General features: G+C 42.1%; 1 protein-coding gene across 2 annotated transcripts in view; it reads left to right on the top strand.

Moving 5' to 3' along the window:
- Nucleotides 1–19,719, top strand: part of igsf3 (immunoglobulin superfamily, member 3) — a 224,151-nt gene that overhangs the window by 147,819 nt on the left and 56,613 nt on the right. For both annotated transcript variants that reach the window (XM_072700949.1, XM_072700950.1), the window contains one exon: nt 15,218–15,634. In XM_072700949.1, the coding sequence (XP_072557050.1) occupies nt 15,218–15,634 (417 nt within the window). The remainder of the gene's footprint in view (nt 1–15,217; nt 15,635–19,719) is intronic.

A 19,719-nucleotide genomic window follows, 5' to 3' on the forward strand; every position in this document is an offset into this window, starting at 1 on the left:
GTCATCCATAGCCACTAAAGTAAGATATGGTGTCCCGCAGGGATCAGTGTTGGGCCCACTACTTTTCAATCTATATATGCTACCGCTTGGTAACATAATTAGAAATTACAGTGTTAATTTTCATTGTTATGCTGATGATACACAATTGTATCTATCTGTCAAACCTAGTGACGCATCCCAGCTCTCTTCTTTAGCCGACTGTCTGCTAGATATCCGTTGTTGGATGGCAAGGAATTTCCTCATGTTAAATACCGAAAAAACTGAGGTTCTTTTAATCGGTCCTAAGGAGGCCCGCAATAAGTTTGTAAACCCCAACCCTAGCGGCCTCCCTACTCAATTTAAAACAGTGGTCAGAAATCTTGGTGTCCTGGTAGACTCCGACCTCTGCTTCAGTGCTCACATAAATAGCATTACCAGTACGGCATTTTACCATCTACGGAACATATCCAAGCTTCGGAAGATGCTTTCCTTTCAAGATGCAGAAAAACTAATACATGCCTTTATAACCTCTAGATTGGACTACTGCAATGCCCTCCTTTCGGGTTGTCCATCTGGATCCCTACATAAACTTCAGTTAGTACAAAATGCAGCTGCTAGAGTTCTCACAAAAACTAAAAAATTTGATCACATTAGCCCTATCCTGTCTTCCCTGCACTGGCTACCGGTCAAGTTTAGGATTGATTACAAATTATTGCTATTGACCTACAAAACTCTGAATGGCCTTGCACCACAATATCTTAATGATCTTCTGGTCCCTTACAACCCTTCTCGCCTGCTTCGTTCACAAGGAGCAGGATATCTATTAGTTCCTAAAGTAGACAGGGCTATGGCAGGCTGCAGAGCATTTTCCTACAGAGCGCCGCAGCTGTGGAATGGTCTCCCGGCGGATGTGCGGGATTCAGGCACACTCTCGCTTTTCAAGTCTAGATTAAAAACGCACTTGTATAGCTTAGCGTATAGGAAACCTAGTTCTGGTTCCAGTTAGTCCCTCACTCCCAGTCAGACTAACAGTATGAGGTGATGAGCTGGGTGGGGATCGGTGTCATTGGCTTTGGATAAACTGAGGCGTCAGTGCTGTCACTCTAGCTCTACACTAGAGTGCTGATGTTCAGGGAGTCCCCATGCCTGTGTTCCCGCCTGTCTCTCCCTCTTTCTCATGCTGCTATACCCAGATCTGCCGGAGCCTAGACGAATATTGCACTCGATCAGTTTGCTTGCACTGCCTCTAGGTTTCCTCAACTGTGACTAATACACAATATTTTCTTACTTCCTCCCTCACCCCTTCTGGGGTGTGCTCCCTGGAGCACAATGTCGTTGAAGAATTTATGCCTCTGCTGCCTACAAGACAATTACCTCCACCACCGGCAACTACCCTCCAACCTGCCTGCCCTTGGCTCAACACGATGCCTCGCCATCCTTCCCTGCAGCTGTGCCTCTATTAATCCTGCCATCGTGCATCAAGCACCACGTGCCTGCACCGGTCGGCCGCTGCATTGAAACATATATTTCAACCCCTGTATTAGCTTAGTCATTTCATCTTGTTTGTTTGACTCATCTGCCGGCCCCTGGAGGATGGGCTCCCCCTTTGAGTCTGGTTCCTCCCAAGGTTTCTTCCTCTTAGGGAGTTTTTCCTTGCCACCGTTGCCTTTGGCTTACTCAATGGGGGGTCCTTACGAGGCAGAAATGTAAAGCGCATTGAGACAATGTAATGTTGTGATAATGCGCTATATAAATAAAATTGAATTGAATTGAATCTGTCTCTCTCAGCCAGGCACACAAAAGGGAGATGCATGTCTTCTGTGATGCATCCATGAATGCTATTGCGGCCATAACATACCTTATAATCATCAATCCAAATCAGACAACTAGTGTTGGATTTATGTTTGGAAAGACGAAACTTGCACTTCACCCAGAGATCATAGTCCATCATGTCGAGCTTTGCTCCACCGTCCTAGCAGTGGAGACTGCAGAAACAGTCATTGATCAGATAGATGTCAGCTTTGACAATGTGACATTCTACTCAGATATTTGAGTTGTGCTAGGGTACATTCACACTGATTCAAAGCAATTCTATGTGTATGTGAACAACCGCGTGCAACAAATTAGGAAGTCAACCATGCCAAATCAATGGAGGTACATTCAAAGTGAACAGAATCCCACAGATGAAGCCACGAGTTCAGTCCCAGCAGGCAAGCTAGTCAGCAGCTGGTGGTTGACAGGACCCCTTTCCTGCTCAAAACAGCCGATGTTGTCAACTAAAACCGTTGCAGCTTTTTTATATCGAAGGAATGACAGCCGATTTCTAGTTCCAGTACTTTACTGAATTAAACTATATTTCTGTATATCAATTTGCCCCTACTTTTACATTAAATCAAATTCCCATCAATTCAACATAAAACAATACTAATCAAATAATAAAGATACAACATCCTCCTCCCCATGAAGACTGTTCCACCATCAGATTTCTAAAGGATATACAATTTGAACAAGTCTTCTTAATACAGTCCCACCTAGAAGATGGACAGTGCACAACCTCACAAGTCCATCCCTGCCAGGTAACAATTATCCCAGTTTTCCAGATCTGTCGTGTTAGTCTGTCATCTCCAGACAAGACTAGATCTCCTGCCTTCAGTGGAGTAGGAGATGGTGTGTGCGGACTTCAAGTCCAACAGATACTCCTTTCTCCATCGCTCCCAGTATTCATTGAGTAGCCTCTGACAATGTTTTCATCTTCGTGTGAGTTTCTCTTTACCAGCATTAGTGGCTTGACTCTCGGCACAGAAAGACCTTGGTGGTAAGGAGGAAAGTCTTTTCTAAACAAGAAAAATTGTAGGTGTCAAATGTTGAGGTTCTCCTAAATCACTGTATAGAAACGTGAGTGGCCTTGAATTGACTACTGCCTCTACCTTTGTTAACAGTGAGGACAACTCTTCGAAACACAATGATGCTTGTCCCAAAACTCTTTTCAGGCTTGTTTTTACTGATCGCACTAACCTTTCCCAAAACCCACCCCACTAAGGTGCTCTCTCTGCTATGAACGTCCATCTTATTCCATTAAAGTAAAATTATTCCAGAGGTTCAGGTTCTTTGATGGCTGCCCAGAGTGCTCTGAGATCATGATCAGCCTTTTTGAAGGTCTGAGCGTATAGATGACTCTGTAAGACCACGCCTAAACACAAACCTCTTCAGAGCCAAGAGAAATTTTTCCGTTGACAAGTCTGACACCAACTAAAGATCCTGTCACTTTGTAGAGGTCCCTTTGTGGATGAATCTTCATATCCAGGCGGTGATTACCAAAGCAGTAGTAAATTTACTGTATGCCTCCAGATTGAGTTCAGATTGAGTTACTGCTGCCAAGATTAACTGTTAAACGACATGACTTCATTTCAGATTTCAATTCTTCCTCAGGAAGCTTTTCTATAAATGGTTCTGGTTGTTTTGGCGATGTCAGAAAGGGTGGACCTAGCCACCACAACTCATCTTCCTTCAGTTTCGCTGCAGTCTGTCTTCTTGTGATAAGGTCAGCTGGGTTGAGCTTACCACAGCAATGAGACCATGATTCTGGTGGCATCAGTGATTGTATTTCAGTGATTCTTTTCACAACAAACTGTTTCCAAATTTGTGTAGAGCCATGAATAACTATCATGGAGTCCATCCACAAATGAAGTCGAGATGGCATCATGTTCAAAACCTTCAACAAGTCACTCCCCATTGTAGCTCCAACTAAAGTTCCCGTCAATTCTAAAGGTGGTTGAGTTCATCTCTTTATAGGTGCAACTCTCGATTTGGATGCAATGAAACTGCTTACAGTTCTTCCCTCCCTGGTTTGTCCTGGGAGGTATGCACTTGCATCACTGAAGACATGAAGAAAATGGAGTTGTTCACTCTGCCAGTCACCTATTCTGTACCATCTGGGAATGGTGATCTGGTGGAGCTGTGGGAGCTCTATGCACCACTGCTGCCATTCATGACCAAGGTCTTCTGGCAGCTCCTCATTCCATCCTATGCCCCTCTACCATATGTCTTGGAAAAGGCATTTGACTTGGATAGAGAAGGGTTCACCAGGAAACCTATGGGATCGAAAATTCTAGCTGTTCAAAACACTTCTTTTGTGTTACTCTGCTCATCAAATGTCGGTGGTCAAAGACAAAATCATCACTTTCTGGTCTCCACACTAGACCAAGCACCTAGTGTTGCTGCGTGAATTAAAAGCCAGTATTCAGCCACTTTGCCTTCAGTTCTGCAGAGTTAGTTGTCCACTTACACAAGTTCATGCCAGCAGTGGACAAGATTTCCCTTGCTCCTGAAGTCAACATATAAGCTTCCTTTGTGTCCTTTGCACTGCCAATCATATCATCTACATAAAGGCAGTTTTCCAGAATATTGACGCTATCTCGATGACTGTTTCGGTACCTTTGAAGATGGAGTTGAATCGTGGCTGCAGGTAAGAATGGACTTGGGAACCCCAAACACAATATGGGTCATCCTCATCTTGCGTACCCTCATGGCTTCAGAGTCAGGTAGACCCGTAACCCATAGGAATCTCAAGGCATCTCTATATTTCTTCGTAATGGATATCTGGAGGAAGGCCTTTGTAATGTTTGCAGTATGAATTTCAGTAAAATGCCTAAAAGGTCTGGATTGAGGTTTGGACCTGTCAGTAAACAGTTCTCAAATATGGATTGCCATGCTTTTGAGAAGAGGCATGAAAGACCACTCTCAGTTTAGTTGTTTTGTCTTCTCCAATAACAGCATGATGGGGCAAGTAATACCTCACATTGTCCTCTGTTTGTGAACAGTTGCCTTCTGGAACATCTTCACATACCCCCTGTTGTAGATAATCCTTAATGACATCATTATATCTCCTGAACAACGTTACATCAGTTTTCAGTTTCCGTAGCAGTCCACCAAATCGTTTCTGGGCAATTCTGAAATTTCTGGAAGGTAGCCCTACCTCATGTTGCCCGCTGCTGTATCTGACCGACCATTCAAAGCTTTGTCTAGCCTCATTGTCATCTGCAGTGTCCACAGCCTTGTTATGCCCAGAGACTCTAGTTCCCAAAACATGCGTAGCTGCTTCGAGACTTCATTGCATTCACCTAGTCCAAAATTCATGCAGGTGACTTCACTCATGTTTGAAACAGAGACTGCCTCCTGTACTGCCCGGCCGATTATTGTCTCTACAGCTACCAGAGATTGCAGACAAATAAAACATCTTCCCATCTTCTTTAATTTCTCCCTTTGAGCGCTCACTGTGTCATCTGTGCATAGTTTGGATTTATGTTTTATACTACCACAGAATATGCAACTGAGGGGAGTGTTTAAACTGCCCATGTGAAGAGCTGTGGCTGCAGGCATGTTTACCCTTCTGAATTTGGTCTCAATCTGTGCATCTCATTTACAGTTTTGCTTATGAGAAGCCCGTGCTTCTTTATTTATCGGCCATGCATTAACTAATTGCATTGCACATTCTCTTCCCATTTCAGAAAACTTAAAACCTTCCATTCATGATCTGGATTCATTTTGCAGGGAAATTCAAAGGCATAATCATCCGGTAACATCCAAAGCAGTATGGGGCACAGTAATCATCCATAAGTGTCCAAAACGACACCTAACGATTCTAAACTTCTCATTTGCACCTCACACACATCATACAGACGTCTGAAAGCCTCTGTATCTGTAGACCTTTTTACCATACCTGTCAAGTTTTGGATTTGAAAATAAGGGAAATTTTCTGGCACCCACCGCGAGCCATCCCACCACCCCAACCAAGCTCCAGTATCCCTTACATTTTAAGACAGGTGTACAAGAAATCTAAAATAACCACTTGTCATTTACATTTTATTTTCATTACAAATTTTCTTTTAATTTCTCATGTTCACTCATGTGGCTCTCTAGCATTCACTAATGACTTATTATACATATTTGTTGCAGACTTTGTATCCTTGTTGAAGTTGTCACAGAAGGTGAAAGTAACGTTTTTGGCACACAGCATTGCCATTTTAACCTCCGCATTTATGACCTGGTTAATGTTGTAAATGACCTGCAGACTACAGCAGGTGGCAGTTCCTGCGAGGCTACTGACAGTTCAGTTTGGAGAGGCAGAGGAATTTTTTTTTAAATGATATTATAATACGGGAGATTTACGGGAAAATACTAATACGGGAGGACGGCCGGAAAGAGGGGTAAAATACGGTAGTTTCCCGGCCAAAACGGAAGACTTGACAGCTATCCTTTTACTGGAGTTAGTCTCAATAATTTGGACATGTGCGCACTCACCAGAAGATCTTTTCTTCCAAATCTTTCCTTCAGCATATCAATGGCTACATTGGATATTTTTAGCCCTACAACAGCTCGCACAGCAAGCCCCACGAGGTAAGATTTCAGGTAAGTAAACTTCTGCGTTTTACTTAATTCTCCGTTTTCATGGATAGCAGTTTCAAATTGGTCCCAAAATTCTTGCCAAAAACATATCTCCATTAAATTTATATATAGACACCTTCGATAATTTCACTGATGATCTATTAGTTAATCTATCTGTGTGCGTACTTGCATCACTTAGCCGAGTTGCCCTTGATCCATCCACTGCTTCAATCTGCCGTTCAATCAATCAGCTGCCATGGGATTTCCCATGGCTGATGTGATCCTGATAGTTTTTGCGACATCTGCGTCCACTTCATCCATTGGTATTTCATCTTCTGTCTCCTTATCCAGCTCGTGAAGATTCTCTTTCTTAATGGAAAGTCTTAATAGAAAAAGGTTGTCCTAACAACCTTCTTAATTATTCAGAGGTCTGTCTTGGGCATAACATGCAATAAACCAATCAGTATGGCACGTCTCCTCACATTTAAAAGGCAGCAGTGTCAGTTAAGGTTGGGTAGCATGCACTGATGTAGTGCATTGCTGCACCCAGCACATGACGAAACTCCTCGGGATCCTGACTGGCGACCCCCTAGGCAGACATATGGTCCAGTCCCACCCTCCTGAAATGACCATCTCTCTGCCGCAGTCAAGTTTTACGTGGGTGTCCCCTTGGTCTGGTCCTGCCCTTTGGGTTCTCATCAACGAGGATCCTGCGAGCGGGGTCACCCTCAGGGAAACGTGTCATGTGGCTGTAGTGCCGCAACTCACATTCCCTCATAATGCAGGTAATGTGCCTCATTCATGACTCCTTTAGCAACCGCTTGTTCGACACAAAGTCAAACCAGTGGTACCCAAGGATTCTCCAAAGAGACATACTACCGAAGGAGTCCAGCCTTCGTCTCAGCTCACTGGATAGCGTCCATGTCTCACAGCCATACAGCAAGACAAGGGCGCACCAGGACTCTAAAGACCTTTGACCTCTTGCAAACATATAAAGATCACCATATACTCCTTCCAGTGACCTCATGACACCCCATGTTCTCCCAATCCATCTGCTGACGTTATAAGAAGAGTCACCAGAGAGATGAATGTCGCTGCCGAGGTAAGTGAATCTCTCGATGAGGTCGACACCTTCCCCGCAGACAGACAAACTACTGATGGCTGTGCCTAAGAAGTTATTAAAGGCCTGGATCTTAGTTTTTATCTGGGACAGTCTCAGGATATCCCACAGCCTTATAACCAGCCTGGAGAAGTTCACCCCGGATACCATAGAGTTTGATCTTGGAGTCTGGCCAAGTCCAGCCTCATTCTCCTAGTAGGTGATAGCCTACTTGATCTAAGCTGAATCTTCAGAGAAGCAACAACACGTCTGTGGTCAGAATTTACAAACTGGGCATTTCTGTAGGCACTGATGTTCTGCAGGGGCATCCAGCATCTGCCCACGAGGATGTGATCGATCTCCTTCACCGCACCACCAGTATTGGTGTACTGTAGGAGCCTTATTTGTGATCGTGGTAAACTTGTCATGTGACCGATTACTTACTGGTCATGTGGTATGTAGACACACCTCCTGACATGCCTGTGACACGAACGCAGGGCTTTAATTGGTCGATACACAGAGCACTGAGGAGGTTAGATGGTGAAGCAGAACAATTTCTTGACCGCAAAAGAAAGGAAATATTACTCTGTGGAATACTTATTTTGCTGCTTTATTTTGTTTGTATCATCCTTTGTTCACAACCTGAAAGTCAACCGGATTGTTTTAATGGAATAAACCACCCTTTAATTTATCTGGATTGTGTGTTGGGAACCTTTTCCATAAACCTCACGTGGCAAATTTTGTTTGAATTGCCACTACAATTGGAGTACCAAGTCTAATGATGCAGCTTAGGGCGTTGGAACCAGGATCTAGCAACCCACAGCCACTGACCTTTTGCAAAGTCGAGGAACATGGAGCCACTCTCACCCCATTCTCCAGACCCATGGGGACTGACACAATCCTCATAGCCAGCCCTGAAAATACCTGTGGTCGCATTGAAGTCACCCATGACCAGAGGAGTGTCACCTCATGGGCACCCATCAATCACCAAGCGAATTTCGACGAGACATCACTCACCCTGGTCGGAGCATACACTGAGACAAAACAAGGAGTACCTTAGCCTAAGTCTCATAATATGTTCATCAGACACCATCGGGAGGAGCCGATGCATCACAGCAACAGCTACTCCCTGAGTATGGGAACCATCAAAGCGGCCAGACCAAAAGTAGGTGTATCCACTTACAGAGATCTGGCCACTCCCCGATCTCCATACCTCATTGAGTGCTGCCTCTCCCGACAGCAGAGGAAGATGGTCATCTTGCTGGAGAGACAAGACATTTTGCGAGCCTACCCGGATGGGTTGCCTCAAACTGGGACCCGGGCCTGACCCTGTTGGCTCTCCGATGGTTTTGACTTATCCAGGGATGGGGCTCCCAAAGGCTTTCCCCCATCCCCTTCATGGTGCGTACAGCTTTCCTGTGGGCGGCTGCAGCAGAGCTACTCCCTCAGAGAGCAGAAGAGTATTGTGCTTATTGAAATTGAGCAGTTGTGAGTTGTTTATGGTGGCTGGAGTACCAGTCCCACCACCAACTCCCAAAGAAATTGTTTCCCTGCAAGTTGGAAGACCGCTTGTAGGGCCGGATACAGTTTAATGTCATACCCAGGACACTTTTTTTATAGAATCCAAAATATTTACATACATTGGAAGACAAATCTCTGCATAACCAGTTTTTGTTTGCTTTTCATTATTTTTTGTAAAATTTCTCATAAACACACCACACTGTGAGTTAGTCAAAAGACACGGATGACAATGATTATGATTGGCTCGGAGAACGCATGCAGAGCTCATGCACATACTGTGAAGGTAAAATTTAATCTTTTTTTTTTTTAAATCATATACAAGATAATATTCAAAGTTCCTTTTCAATATTATCTATTATATGATTTTAAAAGGATTAAATTTTACCTTCACGGTATGTGCATAAATTTTACCTTGACTAAAATTGCAAAGTTTTGATTACTATGATAGTAGTATATTTAGTGCAGCTTATTGATGGTCTCATCCCTGCTGACTATTGCAGTCATTTCCATGTGAAAATTGCATGTGCATAACATGCAATCTCAATATTAACATGGGAACATGCTAACTGGCTGTGAGGTGGTTATGCTAATGTTGGGTAGTCAGAATCAGTATTATGAGATCATTTTGGTTTCCCAGTAAACTACACCCACACTAGACAAAGCAGTTGATAAGACCAAGACTATCTGTCAGCTCTGATACCGAACTTGGATATACTATGCCACAGCAAGGCAGAAACAGCCTCTGCAACTTAGGTGCTTTTGTCAGGAAATTCTGACCAGGCTAAATATAAAATAACTACAGCTATAGGGGTATTTATTACTAGAGATATGAGACCATACTTGGTAGTATAGAACGTGGGGTTTAAACGGGATTTAGTTCATTAGGATATTATGATGCAGTCTTATTTTTGAAATAAGTGTCTTTGTGTTTTTGTTTGTTTCTCTTAAGAAATGTTGCATTGAAACTTAATCAAACTTTGATCTTTTTTTCTAGGACTCTCTGTGACTTTAAATAGAGATTACGTATACAGTGTAATGGTTTTACTACAACCATAACTTAAAAAATACCCCATGACGATTTCTTTAGTATTTTTTAAATAAAGCTTTTTCTTTAAATCCTGTGTTTGGCCTTAATGGATTAGTTGATCATCAAAATATATAGATCATCAAAATTAATTGATTATAAAAATAATTGTTTTTTTTTTTGTAGCCCTAGTCTGAATGTGATTGGCATTGTTTCTGAGACAACCAGATCCATTTTATTTTAATTGTTACTTCACCTGTGAGTTCATAAGAACACATTTGTATTAATCTGATTTTTTCATTAAGTGGTTATTACCAGCTGTGTGTGCGGCTGATGCATTACAGTCTCTATATCCTCTCAGTGGGCTGCAGGACATTAGAAAGCATTTAGCCATCATAAAACAAACTGATTCTTCAGAGATGTATCCTCATTCTTAAATTTATTTGGAGAAAATAGTTATAGTTAATCAGGCTTTTAAATCAGTGTGAGCCAGTATTGGAGGATGGGTTTAAGCAGTCCCTATGGGTTTTTGCAGTTGTATTTTGTGACTGTTGTGGCCAAAAATGCTTGATTTTCCAGCAGTTTTTTTTCTCTTTTACTAAATTTGCTTGGCAACTGGCAGTTCTGTGTGTTTTTTTGTGGAAAATTTTCACAAATTGCCAAAATTTTAACTTGCAAGTTCGAGAAAGTTTATTTTTAAAGATTTTAAAATAATTACTGTCTTTGCATATTTCATTAAAAACCACATAAACAATCAGATTTTTGTGCTCACACACACACAAACACAGGGATGCACTGATTCCACTTTTTCTGTCCTGATACCGATACCTGGGCTTTGTACGGTGGCCCTGAAGGTCAAAACACAACGACATTTCAGAAAAGACAACATTTCAGAAAACACGACATTACAGAAAACACATTTCAAAAAGCACCACATTACAGAAAACACAGTGACATTTCAGAAAACTGAACATTTCAAAAAACACAACGACATTTCAGAAAACCGAAAGGGTAGGACCACATTTCTTGTTTATGATTGGATAGTACCCTTGGAGTGACATGGGTACTGCCCAATCATGGACAAGAACTGTGGCCCTACCCTTTTCCTGATTGCGATTGGACAGTACCCATGTCACTCACGACAGTTCATTTAATGGGTGCGGTCGACTAAGGTCTGTCTGCAGCTGACGCGACGTGGAGCGAGATCTGCCGGTGGCTGGAGGAGTGGAGTATAAACTGACTGCAGCCAAGTCGGACAACTTCTACTCCTCGTAGTGTGTGAGACCTGACTGCAATCACGAACAAGAAGTGTGGTCCTACCCTTTCCATTTTCTGAAATGTCGTTGTGTTTTTTGAAATGTTGTGTATTTGAAATGTCATGTTTTTTGAAATGTTGTTGTGTGTTCTGAAATGTCGTTCTGTTTTTTGAAATGTTGTGTTTTTGAAATATCGTTGTGTTTTCTGTATTGTCGTCGTGTTTTTTGAAATGTTGAAATAGGAATCGGCTGAAATTGAGTTTCAATCCAATACCAGTGTTAAATTAATAAGTAGGCTTTTGCCTCACTGCGTGGATGAGACTGTGATCATTCTTTGTGTGTGTGTGTGTGTTACATTTGTCATTATATATTTAATTATATCAAAATTGTATCATTTTATTTAATCACTGGCCATTATATCATTTATTTCATCACTGACCATAGGTATTGGTTCTCAGCATGAAGCACTGTTTCTGCGTAAGCATGTCTATCTGTAACAATTTCTTTGTATGGTTATATAAAATTTTATCAACACCCTTTACATACAATAATTTGACAGTGCCCTGGTATAATGTAAATTAAGCTAGACTTCATACATAACTTCAGTTACTTTATAAACAAACATGCCCCTCTCCGTAAATTTAGAATTAAAGGGCGCGAGAACCCTTGGTTTTCTATTGACCTGGCAGATCTATTGCGTAAACGTAATGCCTCCTGGGCCAAGGCTCGTGAGTCAAATTTAGAGACTGATTGGCTTAAATTTAGACAACTCAGAAATAAATTTACCCTTTTGCTTAGAAAAACTAAAGCCGACTATTACCTGTCCTCCACCCTCGGAAATCTCAATAACCCAAAAATTTTTTGGAAAACTATCAAATCATTGTCCGCTAACAATGACACAACTAATCTTCCTCTCAATATACTTGTCGACGACACCAGAATAACTGATAAGACAGCAATATTAAATCACTTTAACAGACATTTTATTTCATTTGGCAACTTGGTTCAGTATAATAACTTATCCACAGAATCACCGGTCTCATACTGTATAAATGATAACATGCAAGTCTTTAATCTTATTCCTTTTACCTCAGCAGATGTAGAAAGGGCTCTAAAAGAATTAAATCCCAGAAAATCATCAGGACCAGATAACCTAGAACCCGTCTTTTTAAAATTAGCAGCTGAAATTATAGCTGAACCACTACGTAATATCTTTAACCTATCATTGTTAACTAACGAAATCCCCAATGACTGGAAATCAGCCTACTAAAAGGGGGTGACCCAACAAATCTAAATAATTATAGGCCAATCTCAAAACTCTCTGTTGTCGCAAAAGTGCTTGAATCCTTGATCAATATGCAATTAAAAGATTATTTATATAAAAACTCTGTCCTCTCACCCTATCAGTCAGGTTTTCGTAAAAATCATAGCACTACCACTGCTGTGATGAAGGTCACAAACGACATCATAAAAGCCCTTGATGACAAACAATGTTGCCTATCTTTGTTTTTAGATTTATCCAAAGCCTTTGACACTGTTGATCATAAAATTTTGATTAATCGCCTTATAGATATCGGTTTCTCTAAACAAACAGTTGAATGGTTTACAAACTACCTCACAGGAAGAACCCAGGCAATTCAAGCAGAAGGCTCTACCTCAGAGTTACTCCATATTCATAAAGGGGTCCCACAAGGTTCAATTCTAGCCCCATTATTGTTCAGCATATATATAAATAACCTGGGTCGGAATATTCCAAATTCAACTTTTCACCTTTATGCTGATGATACCGTGATCTACTGCTCTGCACCTACTCCCGCAAAGGCTTTTGAATACCTTTAAGTTGCTTTTGACAAAGTACAAAAACAACTTTGTCACTTACAACTCAGTTTAAATGCGGACAAAACAAAACTTATGTTCTTCACCACCTCAGACTAACATTATCTGGAAAAATTTTAATAAGGGATGGTCACCAAATACAATTGGTGTCAAATTTCAAATACCTAGGACTTTTAATTGACGACCATCTGTCTTATAAGGAACATATTAAATATTTAACAAAAAAGCTCAACTTTTTTACCTATCATCGATTACGGTGATGTATTATACATGCATGCATCTGCTCATTGTCTTCACATGTTAGATAGCGTTTATCATGGTGCACTGAGGTTTATTTCAAACAGCGGTTCTCTAACTCACCACTGTGTGCTTTATGCCAAAGTAAATTGGTCTTCTTTACAAGCTCGTCGCCTCACTCACTGGCATATGTTCATCTATAAAACCATCAGGGGTAAATTTCCTTCTTACTTATCCTCACTCCTATCCTGGAAGCAAGGACGTCATAACCTTCGCTCGATGGACTTCTTAAATCTGGTTGTTCCTAAAGTAAGAACCGAACTAGGAAAGAAAGCCTTCAGGTTCTCAGCACCTTACTCATGGAACAGACTTCAAGTTGAACTCCGTTTGCACAATTTAATACCCCTCAAGGAATTTAAAACTCTTCTAAAGACTCTGGAATCGAGGTTATCTATATGTAATTGTAAATTCTAACTATGTTTTCTTTTCTTTCTTGTATTACTTTGTAAGACTCTGCATTGTCACTGTGTTGCTGCCACCTTGGCCAGGTCTCCCTTGCAAAAGAGATCTGTGATCTCAATGGGACAAACCTAGTTAATTAAAGGTTAAATAAAAAATAAAAAATAAGACTGCTCTTAGCCTATAATCTTTGGAGCCCCCGTATGGTGAGCTGGTGAGCTGGCAAATTGCCCGACCTACAGTTCTACCCTGCTGGCCCAGGGACAGGCTAATCCTCTTACCTGCCAACTGCATGGGCAGACTGGGGGGGTTGGGGGGGGGGGCGGCACAGCAGATGTCTATGCTACCTCAGGTCACCCTATTTGTGGGCATGTTGTGTACCTGTGCTGATTCACATGACATTGCTGATGCAGGATGTGGGCAGACGATGACGTGCCATTAGACTCACTTGTAACTGGAGGTTCCTGGAGACGTAGATTGCTCTTAGTTGTGATGCATTTCAATGTTGTTGGTTCAGGTTCTGGCAGAAACCAACTTGGTTTAGTACAGTTACAACTATATGGTTAAAACAGTCTAGAATTGCAAGCATCTGGGAAGCAAATGAAATCATGTTCTGTGGTGAGTGTGTACTGCTTTGCCATGTTCATCATTGAATATTGCATATTAAAGCCAGGGTTTCCACGCAGTATGGAAAAGTATGGAATATGATTTTGGTGTTTTACAAGTCTGTATAAGTATGAAAAAACTAAAGAAATACTTTGGTATTTCCAGACTGATGCAACAAATTGGCCTACAATCTAGTCTAAAAATAATTGAATTTACTTATTAATGTTTTTGATGAAATCACCAGTGTGAACTGGTTGGCAGCGCCAGAATCTTCACAGTGTGCACTGAAGAACAACGTCCAAAATAAAGGAGTGGGGTTAGTCTGTGAGGTGCGCACTTGATTAATTTCCAGCAAAAAATATTGATGCAGACTAGGTTGCAATTTACAACATTCACAATGGGGAAATATTTAGATGCTTGGCTTGCCAGTCCTATATTTTGTATTTGTTTGGCTAAAGATCCTAAGTGTGAATGGAAAACAAAATACAAAATTCAAATATGAATTGTCAGCCACGTGGTGGGCAGAAGCTTTGCTGCCTGTTCATGGCCAAGCAGGGCATCAACTTAGATAACCACTGTTGCCAACCCCCAAATCTCCACCCCCAAAGTCTGAAAGAGTATGGAATTTTTAAATAAGTGTTGAAAAACTAATAAACATTCTGGCTCATAGAAATCTTTCTCAGACATTATGGAACCCCTGCTACAACAGTAAGAGTGAGAGGCTAAGCTTCTGAGCAGTCACTCTTGTAAGAGTAGCAGAAGCAGTCCCTCTCAGCCTGCAGTCCGCTGACCTGGCATTTTCATAATTTTTTTCAGAGCCCTCCTTCTTTGTGTTTGCCTCATCCCGGACGCCCAGCGTGACATACGGTGACTCATTTGACCTACAATGCATTGTGAAGCCACAGCACGATCCACAGATGCCAACTGCTGTCACCTGGCGCTTCCAGCCACAGCTGGATGGACTGCCTGATGCTGCCTTCCGTGACCTGATGACGTTTTCGCATGATGGCATGATCCGGTGGGGTGATGTGGCACCTGGCCCAGGAACCAGAATCACTGTGGAACATGCCACCAGCAGCAGTAACTTCCGCCTGAGCGTAAACCGGGCCGGCCCCAGGGAGGCAGGCACCTATCTGTGTTCTGCACAGCTATGGAGGAAGAATTACAACCACAGCTGGAGCATGGTGACTGAGAGGAACTCCAACCTCCTGGGAATCAATGTGTTGAAGCCAGGTGAGTGTGATCACTATCTGCTGAGGAAGGTGCAGGTCTATGCCTATGTCTTCAGGGAGGAGAGCAGCCAGCACTCTCACCATGAAGTTCTCTTAAAAATCGCTCAATTTTCAGTCTTAATTACTCTGTTGTTAGCCTTTAATTTGACTGATTTCAAATATCAATTTTGCAGATGATGTACAATATATGCGTTGACAAAAGTTTCAAACACAGCAGCAGCACTATTATTGTGGTAGTTTAACCAGATATCTGTTAAAGCTGAAAGATTTGCAATTTGCAACATGCATGCAAAAGAAGTTGCTTGTGGAGAGTAATCTGCTAAAGCATTCTGCACCTCGAGCCTCATTAGACATTTGTGTCTTCACCGAGAGGAGTATGACATATATGAGCACCTGAGGTTACCTTATTGTTCTCCGTATAGGTGTGGAGAGTGAGTGGTTATTCAGTACAGGTGTGCAAATTTTTGAGAAGAGGAACTTAGTTTCTTGGAAAACATAGGCCTGTGACCAAAAGCTAAATTTAGACCTTTTTTGTAGCAATTGTCTAATGTCTTTCTGTTAAACATTGAAAACGTTTATTTTAACTGATTTGGGATGCATTCTTAAAGGAAGCCTCTTAATTTTTATTTATATTATCATATGTATATGTATGTGTTTTGTGACAATATTAAATGAACACATGTCATCTAATCAATTATATAAATTATAATTTAAATCGTCATTTGAATATTCAAATGTCAATATAAGTTATACCAGCAACCATTACAATTATCTGTCAAAGTTGCCCATCAAACTCAGTGGCAGGCTCTAAACAAAACTAACATAGGATTCAATACACAGCAATCTAAGTCACAACATATCAATCTCGCCTACTTGATTGAATTCTCATTCATAACCTGTTTTTTGTCTCTTCTGTCTTGGGGGTGTATTCCATCTTAACTCCCCAAAATCTTTAATAAGCTTTCCTAACAGGTAAGCTGTCCTAGATTTCACCAGCCACCAGATAATGTTAAACTTATTTAATCTGTATGGCTGCTCTTTGATTACTTTCACATAACCAATAAAATGTATGAAGCCCCACTCATGACGTAGTGATAAACATATGTATATTGTGGCCATGTTTTAATATATTGTGCTAATGAATTACAGTAGTCCCTCATATCCACGGTTTTGGTAACTGTGGTTTTAGTTATCTGCGGTGTACCTCGGTCCAAAAAAAAAAAAACAGTTAAACACGTAACAGTATCTTTTAAACATGAATTACATTGCTCCATTATCGCTTGATAGATTTTTTTCATTGCTCTATCATTTCTTCAGAATTAGGCTAAAATGTCAGAACTCCTTTCATTCCAGAGAATACAGGACTGTATAAGAATGTACAATGTACTTTGATTACTGTATTTAATGTTGGTAATGTCTTATTATGCATAATTTATCAATTAAACTGTACCATTTGTATGTACACGAAAATTATGCTGTATATGGGGTCTGCAGATTGTTCACTGTTTTGACTATCAGCGGTAGGTATTGGATTGTATCACTCATGGATATGATGAGACTGCTGTAATAAAATGTGGCCACAATATATAGAATTTGAATCATTATTTTATGAGTGGGAATATGTAGCTATCCTAAATTATATAAGTTAGGAAGTTTCTATAATACTTAGGGTAGGAACACTGACTTACAGGTAGCAAGTGTTCAAATGGATAAATCATGGTAAAGGGCTTAAACCTTATCGATGAGATCCGCCCGGAGTTCCTTAAGGCTCTGGATGCTGTGGGGCTGTCCTGGTTGACACGCATCTGCAGCATCGCGTGGACATCGGGGGCAGTGCCTCTGGACTGGCAGACCGGGGTGGTGGTCCCCCTCTTTAAGAAGGGGACCAGAGGGTGTGCTCCAACTATAGGGGGATCACACTCCTCAGCCTCCCTGGTAAGGTCTGTTCAGGAGTTCTGCAGAGGAGGGTCCGCCGGATTGTCGAACCTCGGATTCAGGAGGAACAGTGTGGTTTTCGCCCCGGTCGTGGAACAGTGGACCAGCTCTAAACTCTCTGCAGGGTTCTGGAGGGTTCATGGGAGTTTTGTGGACTTGGAGAAGGCATTCGACCGTGTCCTTCGGGGAGTCCTGTGGGGGGTGCTCGGGGAGTATGGGGTGCCGGGCTTCCTTTTAAGGGCTGTTCGGTCCCTGTATGACCGGTGCCAGAGCCTGGTCCGCAGGGGCGGCAATAAGTCGGACTTGTTTCCGGTGAGGGTTGGACTCCGTCAGGGCTGCCCTTTGTCACCGATTCTGTTCATAGTTTTTATGGACAGAATTTCTAGGTGCAGCCAGGGCGTTGAGGGTGTCCGGTTTTGGTGACCTCAGGATTAGATCTCTGCTTTTTGCAGATGATGTGGTTCTGTTGGCCTCATCGGACCGTGACCTTCAGCTCTCGCTGGGACAGTTCGCAGACGAGTGTTAAGCGGCTGGGATGAGAATCAGCACCTCCAAATCCGAGACCATGGTCCTCAGCCGGAAAAGGGTAGAATGCTCTCTCCGGGTCGGGGATGGGGTCCTCCCCCAAGTGGAGGAGTTTAAGTATCTTGGGGTCTTGTTCACGAGTGAGGGAAGGATGGAGCGGGAGATCGACAGGTGGATCGGTGTGGCGTCCGCAGTGATGCGGGCGCTGCATCGGTCTGTCATGGCAAAGAAGGAGCTGAGCCAAAAGACAAAGCTCTCGATTTACCAGTCGATCTACGTTCCTACATCTCCTGCATTGAGAGGAGCCAGATGAGATGGCTCGGGCATCTGATTAGGATGCCTCCTGGACGCCTCCCTGGTGAGGTGTTCCGGGCATGTCCCACTGGGAGGAGGCCCTGGGGAAGACCCAGGACACGCTGGAGCTACTATGTCTCTCGGCTGGCCTGGGAACGCCTCGGGATTCCCCCGGAGGAGCTGGATGAAGTGGCTGGGGAGAGGGAAGTCTGGGTTTCCATGCTGAGACTGCTGCCCCCGCGACCCAACCTCGTATAAGCGGGAGATAATGGATGGATGGATGTTTGCATTTTTGGATAAAACACATGGCCAGAATAATTGTTAATGAGACATTATATATCCATATGTATCTCATCCGCACCAGTGAAAAGTTTTTGCACACACTGAGATTTTCTACATTTGCTTGTCAGTCACTTAACATTTACTTAAAATACACTCAATATTCTTCGCTAACAAATACATTTACAGTGTGTTCACCATTTCATTACCTTTATTTGCAAGAAAATTTCTTATCTTTGATTCATAAAAGAAACCTACTCTAGCAGTTATAACAGCAGAGAAAATTCAGGTGTTATTTTGTCCCTTTCTTCCTGCAAACACGTATTAAGGTATGGGGTTCGTCTTTGGTCCGGAGAACACTGTGTCCATTTCTTCCAAAAAACATCTGGAATACTGATTCATCTGACCACAATACATGTTTCCACTGTGTGATTGTACACAGTGTGTAAAATACAACAGTAAAATGATGACTATGAATGGATTAACACAAGGGGTCACAGACTGTCTTCATAGAATCGCTGGTTTTGCGAACTGCTGATAGACCCACAGTTACTTGACCTATTCCACAGAGTGTTCAGGGGGACAGCCAGGACAGGACAGTCACTGGTCAGCAGCCTATTTTAAGGAGGGTTCTTGTTATGCTCCTAATTAGCTAGTGAATATTCAATGCCAATCATAGCTGCTGTAGGTAGGCTGTTAGGTTTATACTGTAACAACATGATTAGCAAACTGCAATGGCTGCAATTTAGGATATGTATTATACAGTATGTTTGACCCAGGGTTTATAACAGTCATGAGAACAGTTTTACAAATTCATACCATCCTCTTTGTGTGACAGCCATTCTCACCAATCAGAAGTACCATGCTTCTTACGTGCCAGTCATGCTCACCAATAGGCCTGTCACAATTATTACATAATCGCCTGAACTGAACGCGATTATTTTTTGCATAATCGTTAGAATCGTCTCCATTCATCTGTGTAAAAATAGCTGGATGAGACACTATTTCCACATTGTTTTCTACCGTGTAATGTTTGGCTGGCGCTCATTTAAT

Source organism: Paramormyrops kingsleyae, chromosome 16 (genome assembly GCF_048594095.1).
Source record: "Paramormyrops kingsleyae isolate MSU_618 chromosome 16, PKINGS_0.4, whole genome shotgun sequence".
Taxonomy (NCBI): Eukaryota; Metazoa; Chordata; class Actinopteri; order Osteoglossiformes; family Mormyridae; genus Paramormyrops; species Paramormyrops kingsleyae.